The 12,871-nt window shown below is 38.8% G+C and overlaps 2 protein-coding genes across 2 annotated transcripts; both read right to left on the bottom strand.

Annotated features, from left to right (window-relative positions):
• Positions 1-722: 722 nt before the first annotated feature.
• Positions 723-1,817, bottom strand: CPH7 (cuticular protein hypothetical 7). The gene has a single exon (XM_028183234.2). The coding sequence runs from the start codon at positions 1,732-1,734 to the stop codon at positions 814-816; it is 921 nt and encodes a 306-aa protein (XP_028039035.2). The 5' UTR covers positions 1,735-1,817; the 3' UTR covers positions 723-813.
• Positions 1,818-6,591: 4,774 nt separating this feature from the next.
• CPH6 (cuticular protein hypothetical 6) lies at positions 6,592-7,391 on the bottom strand. Its single transcript, XM_028183254.2, has one exon. It carries the CDS (start codon positions 7,153-7,155, stop codon positions 6,637-6,639), a length of 519 nt encoding a protein of 172 aa, XP_028039055.2. The 5' UTR covers positions 7,156-7,391; the 3' UTR covers positions 6,592-6,636.
• Between the last annotated feature and the right edge of the window lie 5,480 nt (positions 7,392-12,871).

The raw sequence follows: 12,871 nt of genomic DNA on the forward strand, positions 1-12,871 counted from the left end.
CGATGTTGTATGTGCTATTATTCCTTCACCGTGGTAGTCAATCGTGAACATTTGTCAAGTACGTATTTCATTAGAAAAATTGGTACCGGCCTGTAGGATTCGAACACCGGTGCATCGCTAGATACGAATGCACCGGACGTCTTATCCTTTAGGCCACGACGCCTTCAAAATTCGTCGACGACTTCAAATTTCGAATTTAAGCTGAAGCATGCAGTCGAATCTATAATTATACATAAGTTCTTTGAACTTAGTACGAATAACTTGGTACTAAGCAAGAGCTACGATCAACTGGATAATAAAATTACCGGTTATTGTGAAAAACTGTGAAACGAATTTCGCAAATAGCAAGTATCTTTGTAAAGGAGTTTCTAGCGAAATAAAAAATTGACTAACTACTACTAAGTGGACGTTTTGTTTTGATTAGCAGAAATCTTTATACTGTTGTCTAATTTAATTGACTGTTCAAAGGGGAATGCTTCATATTACCACTAAATTCTCATCCTTCGAGTCTTTCTGCAATGGAACTAACTCGTTTTATTTATTTATTTTCAGTTTATTATGATCAGTTGCCATTACAATCATCTTTGGAATCTAAATCCGGTTTGAATTTATACAGGACATTATCTCAAAAAGATGCATTTTTCTAAATTTCAGTAAATTAAATAAGTTAACAAATTAGTAGTAGTAGTAGTAGTAGAAGGAAAACAAAAAAAGAATCGAAATCGTTGATAAATATTTTATTGTCTATTCATTTTAATAAAATTGCATCTATTAAAACGAAAACTACAATTTCCGTCGAATCTAATTTTCGCTTCACCACAGGCCCTTAAAGAGTCCGGAATATCCCAAATGTGCGACAGGCGCAGTCCAGATAGCGGAATGGGCCAGAGGAGCGGCAGCCAAGGGAGTCGCGATCTCGTGGGATACTATAGCGGGCTCAGAGATAACGTCCACACGAGATTGATGTGACACGGCAGCGGGGGCGGTGTGCAGAACTGGAGTCACTACAGCAGCTAAAGAACGTTTCTTCAACAAGTGTCCATGAGAGATAGAATGAGCACCATATGTTGCACCGGTCCAAACAGCAGAGAGAGGAGAAATAGCGTGAGTTACGACAGCTGGACTAGAATGTACATCTACACGAGACTGATGAGACACGGCAGCTGGAGCCACTGCGACTACAGGAGCTGCTACAGCATGAGTTACAAAGGGGGTAGCCACGGAGTGTCTCAAAATAGGGGCAATCACAGCATGGGACACCAAAATAGGCTTAGAAATAACGTCAACGCGAGCTTGATGGGAAACAGCTGAAGGAGCAACCAGAGCCACAGATCGTTTCTTCAGAAAGTGTTCGTGTCCAAGAGTTGATTGAGTCAGGACAGGAACATGTGCAATAGCAGAGTGTGTAAGCACAGGTGTGGTGATAGCGTGGCTCACGATCGCAGGGCTGCTGTGGATGTCAACACGGGATTGATGCGATACGGCGCCAGGTACTACAGCAGGAGCGATTGAGTGGACGACAGGCGCGACGGCAGCGTGCACTAGATGGGTGTCGTGATGCTCCAGAGCCTTAGCTTGCAGGTGTAGAGCGCGAGCGTTGATAACCTCCGCTGTATCCAGGGGACGACCATGTGGATCCAGCACCAGCGCAGGATGGTGAGGCGGTTGCGCCAATGGCACCAAAGAACCGCAGGCCACTGAGGCTAAAGCGAATAACACCACCAACGCGTTCATTGTAAACGTGGTCTGTGTTAAGATTCGACGAACAATAAGATCACTTCAATCCGTTGATCGGCTGACTGATGCTAATTGCTTGAATTGAGACGCTTTTATACTTATGTGGTCAAAATTTAATTATGTGGTACGAATGTCAAATCCTACAGTTGCACGGCAATGTCAAGTGTTATGTGAAAGTTATCGACCTTGCTCCGGGGCAGCTTTTGCGCACCGGTCAATAATACTTCCGATTAAAAAGAATCTATAGGCTTTTTCGCTATTCTCAAAATATGTTTAAACTTATATAACATATTGGTGTCTAACGTATTGTACGTACCAATGAATATTTAAAAAAAAAAAAAGATATAATATTTAGCATAATAATTTATATATTAATGTATTTATGAATATATTTACTAATATATTATACTAGCCGTACTCGCCCGCTTCGCTGGGCATTTAAAATTTACATTATTATTTATTGTCATTATTGTTAGGAAGTCCAACACTCATATAAATATTATCCATTAAGTACATGTATTTCCTACATGGATACCAAGTTTCAAGTCAATCGGATGCATGGTTCAGTAGTTATAACGGAACATCCGTAAAAAACAATGTAGACTTATATATGTCGGCGCAAATATGACTATTTACCTACTGATCATCAACTAATTACTCTGTGATAAGAAATTGATGTTAAACAGTTCCTTTTATTGTAATTTCAATACTTTAAAACGTGTTTGAAAAACGTGTAAACCCGCTCACGTGTTTGAAAAACGTGTAAACACGCTCACGTGTTTAAAACGTGTCAACACGCTCACGGGTACGAAGCCCCATAAATACGGCCGTGCTGTCTAGCACTGATTGATTCGTGTCCGAGCCGTTGTACTGTACGGATATCTCTGTAACGTTGTTATGCTTCTCGTGCAATATACGAAGTTCTTGTGAAGTTCTCGTGAAGTTTTGTTTCGGAAACCCAAACATGAGTCATTCGTCAAGAAAGTGATGACCGCGACGTCAGCGGTGCTGACGTCACACTTTTTACAAACATCACGGCGGTCCCTAATCCGTCATCAGAAGTGGGATCACACGCCGCCTCCGCTCAGCAACAACCTGGTGACCAGATAACCGTATCGGCGGATAATGACTACCCTCCAGCATCAGCCGATAAGCCTGTACAGTCTGCTTCACAAACCAGCATGGTCGAGCGACGGAATCAACAATCAACTGATCAATGAATACAAAAGATAAGTTTTTATTTTTGATTACTAAAATTTCACCACAAAATTCATCTGAAGACCATGATATCCTTACACAACGAACAACACCTTACACATTCTTATCCCACCTTCAATAAATCTACGAGAACCTCCGAGAAATCTACGAGAACCTCCGAGAAATCTACGAAAACCTCCGAGAAATCTACGAAAACCTTCGAGAACCCTACAATAAAATCGCATTAATAGTCTCAAACTTACATAGTCACAAGTAACGCAAGTATAACAGATGCGCTACTCAGAGAAACTTTTTATTCCTGCAGATCAATGGGAATCAAAGAAAACCTACGAGAATCAACGAGGCTGGTGCAGAGCGCGCACCGCCCAAGTGGGATCACATGCCGCCTCCGCTGAGCAACAACCTGGAGACCAGATAACCGTATCGGCGGAAGAAGACTACCCACCAGCATCAGCCGATGAACCTCTACCATCTACTTCACAAACCAGGATGGTCGAACAACAAAATCAACAATCGGCAAAAGGATAAGTTTTTATTTTTGATTAATAAAATTACGCCACCACATGAGTACCACAGTGTACGCCACCACATGAGTACCACAGTGTACGCCACCACATGAGTACCACAGTGTACGCCACCACATAAGTACCACAGTGTACGCCACCACATGAGTACCACAGTGTACGCCACCACATGAGTACCACAGTGTACGCCACCACATGAGTACCACAGTGTACGTCACAATATAAAACTACACAAAATAAGTTACTTTCAAAGTAACATAAAAAGGTACACAGATACCAATCTCAGAAACAGACATTCCATTGTTTCAGATGGACTCCAAGAACTCTCTGGTGATACACCATACATGGGTGGCTGGTGCAGAGCGCGCACCGCCTGTCAGTATGGCCGTGTCGGCGCAAATATGACTATTTACCTACTGATCATCAACTAATTACTCTGTGATAAGAAATTGATGTTAAACAGTTCCTTTTATTGTAATTTCAATACTTTAAAACGTGTTTGAAAAACGTGTAAACCCGCTCACGTGTTTGAAAAACGTGTAAACACGCTCACGTGTTTAAAACGTGTCAACACGCTCACGGGTACGAAGCCCCATAAATACGGCCGTGCTGTCTAGCACTGATTGATTCGTGTCCGAGCCGTTGTACTGTACGGATATCTCTGTAACGTTGTTATGCTTCTCGTGCAATATACGAAGTTCTTGTGAAGTTCTCGTGAAGTTTTGTTTCGGAAACCCAAACATGAGTCATTCGTCAAGAAAGTGATGACCGCGACGTCAGCGGTGCTGACGTCACACTTTTTACAAACATCACGGCGGTCCCTAATCCGTCATATATTAGTATAGATAATATAATAATATACTCCAGAGAATGAATTAACAATAAAAAACTTAATTGCGTTTTCTGTAATTTAATAAGAAAGCAACATTTAAAGCTTTTAATCTATTTTTAAATTAATATTTTTAAAAGTACTATTTTATACTATCCAAACTGAATTACTCTCTTCATTGAATGACAGACAGACAAAAGTGATTCAGTCTACGAAATATCTTTTTTTAAAACAGGAATTTTAAAGGTTTTAAATGATAAAGGTTTTTCTTTACATATATTTATTACAATAATATATAATAGTATAATAATTTGAGAGGTTACCAATTTCTCAATTTAAAATATAAAAAAGCTTGATCAAAGTAGAAACAGTACTTAATTACAACTTAAATATAACTTTACACCTATCCTGAGGTTTAAAGCTTGCTATCTTCTGTTTTTTGCAGAAGCACGAACACATCTCTTGAATTTAATTTCGCAGGATTATCTGGTACTGGATTTTGTAAAAAAATTATCATTGCAAGATTCTAATAAAATCTGATTATATTATAAGACATTGTTAACCCTTCCTACTCTGCCCGCAAAATTTATTTCTAGCAATTAAAATCTGTGAGCGTACACGATGAGCACGTTTCATGTTACGTAGGTTAAAATTCTGAAAAAACACCGTCTACATTGGCACGTGCCCTGTTCTTGGTACGTAACGTTTGCGTTGGGTAAGTAATTGGATAAGAGATCCTTGAAAATCATTTTACCCAATCCTATTGGATTAAATCAAATGAGTATTGAGACTTATAATATGTAATTTATAGCTTATAACCAGTTAACAAGAGGCTGTTCATAAGATTAACCAACTAAATTGAGAAAGAAGATAGTTGAAAGAAAAGCTAGGACAATGATAGCATAGCAACAAATTCCGCCAAAACTTTTAAGAAGGTATTAATTTCATACAGTTAATACTATCAACTGTAAAAGGATTGTTGTAACGTAGAAAATAATGTTAACCTTCATTCCTCGCATTACATTGTCTTCCGCTTTCGTCAGAGACGATTTATGGATCGAAAAAAAAATTACACTAACTGAAGGTCGATTTGAAAATAAACGTGAATGATTATTTCAATAACTGTAATATATATTAATATACTATTTGGGGGTTTAAATGAACTGAGATAGAAAGGCGCTTAATACTTCAAGAATTGACTCGTTGGTTTGAAATTCAGTCCAAGAAATACCGAGCGTTCCCTTACTTATTAAAATTGAATAAAACTTCATCATCACATCAGCACATATGAATACAGTTATCTGTAAATTACGTCCTGAGCTTTGGCAGTTACTCATAACATTTACAGCTACAATAGGGTCAATTCGTTTTGTGAGGACGCCTCAGTAACTACTCATTAGCAGAAGTAGATTTCCGTCGTCGGAATCAACATAGAATGAAATCATTGAGCACAATCAATATTTTACTTGTCTATATATACATACGTTTAGTTCTCCTAAGACACACAACGGGTTATGGTACGGTTTTCATTGCTAATTAGGTATTTTGTTCTTATAGACTTATAAAAAACATACAATTTACATTCATATAATGCAGAGAAAAATTTATGCTTGTTCCTGACAGTACATAAATGAAATACATGTACAACTTAGAAAAAATGGTATGCTAACGTGGTAAACCAACAAAATCTGAGTTTTTGTTAAATTAATATTATTTAAGAGAGAAACTACTTAAATATTATGTGTTGCAAAGTGAATAGGATTAGTTAGGTAGTTTCTAGGTGCTTTCAGGATAATATCTTGACGCACTCGTTCGAAAGGTTGGGGACGGTAATGAAGTTATAAACAAAATATGAAGACGAAAAAACAAAAGTAACTAAAATACTGTTACGAAAAGAATTTTGATATTTCGCAAAAATTCTCAGCATAAATTTCGAGATTAACACAATTAATTTATTCTCTAGCGACATGTCTCAGGTTGTAGCAAGCGCTTAAAGCTTTTACTACTTTTTAGAACCATTCGAAATACAGCTGTTACTAAAAACAAAAGTTGCGGTAAACGAAGTTAGATGTTGATGAACCAATACGGATATATACGTACGGTATGATTTAAACAAAATACCCTGATTAAAATACAATTAAACCGCTTTAAGCTTGTGCTTTATACTTTTTCTAATGTGAACGCAATAACAAACCGCAACTTATGAACACGTTAAGCTTGTTAGTCGTTTTTCAGCGTCAGAAAGTAAAAATTAAACAACAGTTTTATGTGTGATTTTGTTTATTTATTTACGTAAAATTCATACATTATATATAATCCTCGCTGTGATTACCAGGCGTTTACCGGCAAAAGAGAACGCGCTTCGACGATGGCTGGAGCGGCGACTTCCTCAGTCACAACTGAGGGAGAGGAGTGCACATCGTAACGCGACTGGTGAGAAACTGAAGCACCACCGATGTACAATGAAGGCACTGAAGCGGCATAAGCCGATACTGACCGAGCTTCAAGGACAGGTTCGGCATCAAAAGCAGGAGCCACAACTTGAGCAGCGCTGACTACAACTGGTGAAGTGCGGACGTCAACTCTAGACTGGTGAGAGACAGCTCCAGCTCCATAGACAGTAGTATAGGGAGCTACCACGGCGTGTACTTCTGGTGCAGCAACAAAATGAGAAGCTACCGCTGGAGCAACATCAACGACTGCTGGCGACGTTCGTACATCAACTCTAGACTGATGTGATACGGCTGTCGGCACTGTATACGCGACGTGTCCAATGGATCTTTTCACGACGCCTGGAGCCGAGACAGCTACTGACAACACAGCAAACAACACCACCAACGATCTCATTGCGAACGAGGTCTGTGCACGGATATAAGAAGGATCACTTCGGACAACGCTTTGCCGACTGATGCCCAATACGGAATCGCCTCACTCTTTTATACGGATGATCATTTCTAAGCATGAATACAGTGTGTCATATGGATAGAAAAAAAAAGCGGCCGTCCTTGTCTAAATTGATCGAAATGTCGTGGTAACTATTAAAGTAACGCCTTAATGTAGGCCTCTGATGAACGGCTAATGGATCTGTGACATTTAAACAAAATTCGTGGTGGTTAATTTATAATATAAAAAAATAGCAATTGTATTAGAACTCTTTAATATAAATTATACTTGTAACTAACATAGTCAAGGGTAAAAAATATCCGCCAACGACAACTTCATGCGTACAATGTCGAACTTGGTGTAAACCTAAAATGCCAACTTTTTTTGTCGTAACTATTTTAGTAACTTCGACGGGTTATACTAGTTTCTCCGAGCGAGTAAGTGAGCTCACGGGGCTCTAACCCGATGACATTGCTAACACTAACCCTAGCAAGAGCAGTGCTTCGCAGAATCTACCACCGGATCGGAAACGTGACCCACTAACAAGATCCGGCGAGAAACTCAGTGGGCTGTGTCTCTAGATTAATTTACTCGCCGAGCCCTTTGCCGCAAGCGATGGGTTCGACGAGAACGGTGACTGGTACTTGCAGTACCTAAAAGCACCGTTAGTGGATCGGGAGGATCTGAAATTATGTGTTTCATGACTACCGATTAGCATTACTTGTCTTAATAATGCGTCATAGTGTACATAGCTTTTCATTTAAGTGAACAGGAATGTTATAAAAATAAATAATTTATAAAGCACACATTCAGAGAATTTTGGCAATCGAACGTCATTTGCGTCCAGAGATGTGCTCCGCACTAAATGCTTCACTTTCCCCCCTTTGCCTTTTCATGAGTTCTGTCACATGCGAGGTTTGGACGTTGGTTGCTGAGCGCCAGGTTTTAGCAGTTCGACTCTGACATGCCCCGCCTTCCATCCCCAGTGGAGGGCGGAAGTCCGAAGATTTCCTCCTGACCAAAAAAAAACGTCATTTAAAATGGTACAATCCTAAAATCCGGTGTTTTCCGAGCGCTATGAAATATCCTCTTTCAAACGAAGACTCGTTTGAAAGAGGATATTTCAAGACTGGAGAGAGCTTCTCGCATTGCTGACATCCATGAGCGACGGTAACCACTCACCATCGTTTGGGCGTCTGCCTACAAGGACAAAAAAAAACTTAACAACTAACAAATAGCTCCGATATTTTCGCGGCTATAAAATATATCGATATGAGAAAATTAACTTGGTAACGTCAAAAGAAAGTCCATAACGTTTCCCAGCCCTTCTTTGAACGGTCTAAGCCTTCCAATATTTTGATTATATAATGCATGCGTGTTACATAAACTGATACTAAAATTAATTTTATTGGTCATCGGTAATGCTCAAACCGCAACTAAGTCTTTGCCTACCTAGTGAATTGGACATCATAGTGCCAATTATTAAAGCCATCAACACAATAGTCATGTAGTACCAGCTAAGATCAGCGAGGAGCAATCACTTTTTCCGTAACATACTTCGTGATAGCCAAAAGAAACAACACCGAATCAAAAGAAATCAACAACATGTCGAATTTGCAACGTTTTGCTTAAAGACAAGCGCAGTTGCTGGACTGCCGAAGTGTTAAAAGAACGATATAAATATTATGTATGCATTTCGTACAACATTGTTTTAATTAAATATTAATATGGAATAATAAAAAACTATCAATAATACAAGTATTTATCGCGGTAATCTTTATACATAAAGAAAACTTATTACCAAGGACTTGCCATCACGCCATCTATATGCACTGTACGGAAACTATTTAAAATTGTTAGAGTGACATAAGTTTTGTACATTTCCACAACAGATGTCACTATTCAAATCACTCAATACCAATATTTATTCGAAAATGGCAATACATATCACTTTTTTTTTTATATTCTCAAAATCCTTTTTAAATAATTTTAATGATATTTAATATGTAACTATTTAATCCGTAATGTAATAGAATCTGAATGACATCATATTCTAACTCATTAACTTTTTCTCGTCCATCTACCTAACCATTAATCAGATCGTATAATGTCCTATGTGGGTAACCAATCTGTCTAGAATTATGTATTATCCTCTATTTGGCCCCAAACGACGTCACCGAGCTAAACCGAGTTTTGGTATAAATACGTAGTATTTTATAAAAATACTAGCGACCCGCCCTCGCTTCGCTTCGGAAACATTAAAACACACATGAAACCAAAAAAAAAAAATTAAAAAAAGTAGCTGTTCATCGGGGACAATGTCGGCTTCTAATGGAAAAATAATTTTTCAAATCGGTCCAGTAGTTTCGGAGCCTATTCGAAACAAACAAACAAACAAATCTTTCCTCTTTATAATATTAGTATAGCTGATATAGATAAGAAACGTCGCTTCTATTTTGTATAACTAAACTAAAAATCGTGCCATCTATACGACAGTAGGGGTACTTTTTAAAACTTTAACGCCCGTAGACTTAAAACACCAATCTGGTGAATATTTTTGAGTTTGAAACTGAATCGTTCCTAATAATATCAAGAGATGGCATTGTATAAAACTATAGTGACGACCATCATCATCATCAGCCTTTATCTGCCCACTGCTGAACATAAGCCTTCCCCAATGCCTTCCACAGAATGCGGTCCTCCGCCTTTCGCATTCAACGACTTCCCGCCGTGCGCACTAAGTCGTCGGTCCACCTGGTCGGAGGACGCCCCACGCTCCTGGTACCCATCCGTGGCCTCCATTCGAGGACTTTCCTCCCCCACCTGGCGTCGTCGGCTCGACAGACGTGACCAGCTCATTGCCACTTTAGCCTTCTAACTTTGAGAGCTATGTCGTCGACTTTGGTTCTCCGTCGAATTTATTCGTTCCGGATTTTGTCAAGGGACAACTCTCTAAGGAGAGAGATACCGAGCATAGCTCTCTCCATCGCCCGCTGCGCGACTCTTAACTTATAGGCCAGCCCCGCCGTCAGTGTCCAGGTTTCCGCGCCGTAGGTCATCGCGGGGAGAACGCACCCCGAGACGACCGTTTTAAGATTTTTATTTATTTATAAGGACGCACAGCTTCGTATTGAATTACGAACAGCGAAAGTTTTTGTAATGAAAAGATGGAAGTTCACGGAAAGAGTTCTAAGAAAACAATAAATTCATATTAATATTTTTCCCTTTTTTATTTTTTTTATTGCTTAGATGCGTGGACAAGCTCACAGCCCACCTGGTCTTAAGTGGTTACTGGAGCCCATATAAATCTACAATTTAAATGCCGCCACCCACCTTGAGATATAAGTTCTGAGGTCTCACTCAGTATAGCTACAACGGCTGCCCCACCTTTCAAACCGAAACGCATTACTGCTTCACGGCAGAAATAGGCGGGGCGGTGGTACCTACTCGTGCGGACTCACAAGAGGTCCTACCACCAGTAATTACGCAAATTATAATTTCGCGGGTTTCATTTTTATTACACGATGTTATTCCTTCACCGTGGAAGTCAATCGTGAACATTCGTTAAGTACGTATTTCATTAGAAAAATTGATACCCGCCTGCGGGATTCGAACACCGGTGCATCGCTAGATACGAATGCAACGGACGTATTATCCTTTAGGCCACGACGACTTCAAAAAATCTTGCTTAATTAATAAATCCTTAATTTGATGTCTTCTAGACAAGAGCTACCCTTGTTCACCACTCTCCCCCTTTGCCTTTTCATGAGTTATGTCTCATGCGAGGTTCGGACGTGGGTGGTTGAGCGACAGGAGGCTTTAGTCGGTTCGACTCCGACATACCCCGCCCGCCATCCCCAGTGAAGGGTGGGAGACCGACGATTTGCTCCTGACAACAAAAAAATCTGTTTACACATTGTGCTTGTGTGTCTATGGGCTTCGGTATCCCCATCCTATCACGTGATGGAGTTATGCTTGTGTCATGTTGATTTTAAAGCATGTATAAAATGACTTGTGTACGCTCATATGTAATACAATAAAACATATGTACGTAATACATAGACGTAATAGTTCGAGTGATCACGATGTTCGTTAACATTACTTCACAGCTTTCATTCTAGCTAAAATTCACTTCACTTTTTAAATATTTTTCTTCCAAAAAATAGTCAATAGTTTGTTGATTAAAAGTGCTCGATCGTTTTCAGACGCGCCATAAATAAATGATTCTTCAAGGTTACTTACATCACTGATTTAAACACTATCAATATTATCCTGTTGACTTCTAAAATTTCCAAATCCTTGACAAGAACCTTAGGGAAGCCCGATATTACGCTATACAATATGATGTCTCAGACAATCGAGTTAATCTGGGTCACCGAATCAATTTAAACAAGCAAACCGTGGAGTCGAATCTCTCGTTAATTTTTAATATTATCAACTTAAAATTTGTGAACCGCTTCTTTTCGAAACTGCTATTTAATGTCAATATATAGGTATGTACAGAGCTTGAAGGCATTCATGAACACACGCCAGGTACAGACTTACTCAGATAAATTAGCACTATATAGTTTAATCTATTTTGATAGAACACTTTGAATATTATATATTTTTATTTGCAGTTTTTTTTATTCATTTTTCTCTTCGATTTAATATTATTTATCGATATTTTTTTCTTATTTACAACCGTTCTTATGCAAGATGTGGTCACACCCAAAAGGGTGAATTCTATAATGCATTATTTTTTTCCAACTTATTTAGATGTTTAACAATGTTTATGTGTGCAGATTTTATCCAGTTGTGTGAACCACAGAACAAAAAAAAAAACTTGATACTTACAATGATAGTGAATACCTTTTTTTTTTTTTTTTTTTTTAACGCTGGGGAATCGTTAAATAATAATAATAATTTTTAATACCTGCTGTATTCTTTTTAGATGTTTGGTATAGAAACCGTTAGGTAAAAGACCGCCCATTGTACAATTTTACCTGAACTGAACTTCCTACAAGGTAGTTGCGTCTAGGGGGCATGCGCGCTATGTAAGATTGGACGGTACGCCGATGCAGAGCGGGCCCTGGTCCCAAGCCCAAGTCCACCACTGAACTGAAGGCCGACATAAATTAAGTCGCCATGCATGAAGGACGTGAAAGCTATCACAGCTAACTGACCGTAACACACCATTGTAATGTCGCAAGACAACCGTGATTATCCGAGAGTTAAATCAGTATTGTGTTTGCTGTTATACGTAAATTATAATGTGAAAATCAAAACTAGAAAGAATTAAAATTCAATAGCTTGATGAAAATCGGAAACGGCTTTAAATTTGTTCATGTTCTTACAATTTTACATTTCATGTTTAAATAATGTATTGTAAGTCTAATATAACGATAATGTTTGTTTAACATCAGTTTTGTGTGTGACCAGGTTTTCATTTTTGGCCCTATTTAGTTGACATTTGGCAGTTAGTTTTGTGACTGTGCCCATGACATTGTCTGTGTCCACAAGTCTGCCTACGATTGCAAAAAAGTTAACTGCGATAGTTTTGTATCCACTTCTACCGACCTTTTACCTTTAGAACAGCATGTATATCTTCATTTAATCTACCTTAAAATGGTAGGCCATTAAAAAGGAGATGAATTCCGATCAGCACGGAAATCGTTTAAGAATAGTAATAAGAATTATT

The sequence above is a fragment of the Bombyx mandarina genome, chromosome 11 (genome assembly GCF_030267445.1).
Source record: "Bombyx mandarina strain Sakado chromosome 11, ASM3026744v2".
Lineage (NCBI taxonomy): Eukaryota > Metazoa > Arthropoda > Insecta > Lepidoptera > Bombycidae > Bombyx > Bombyx mandarina.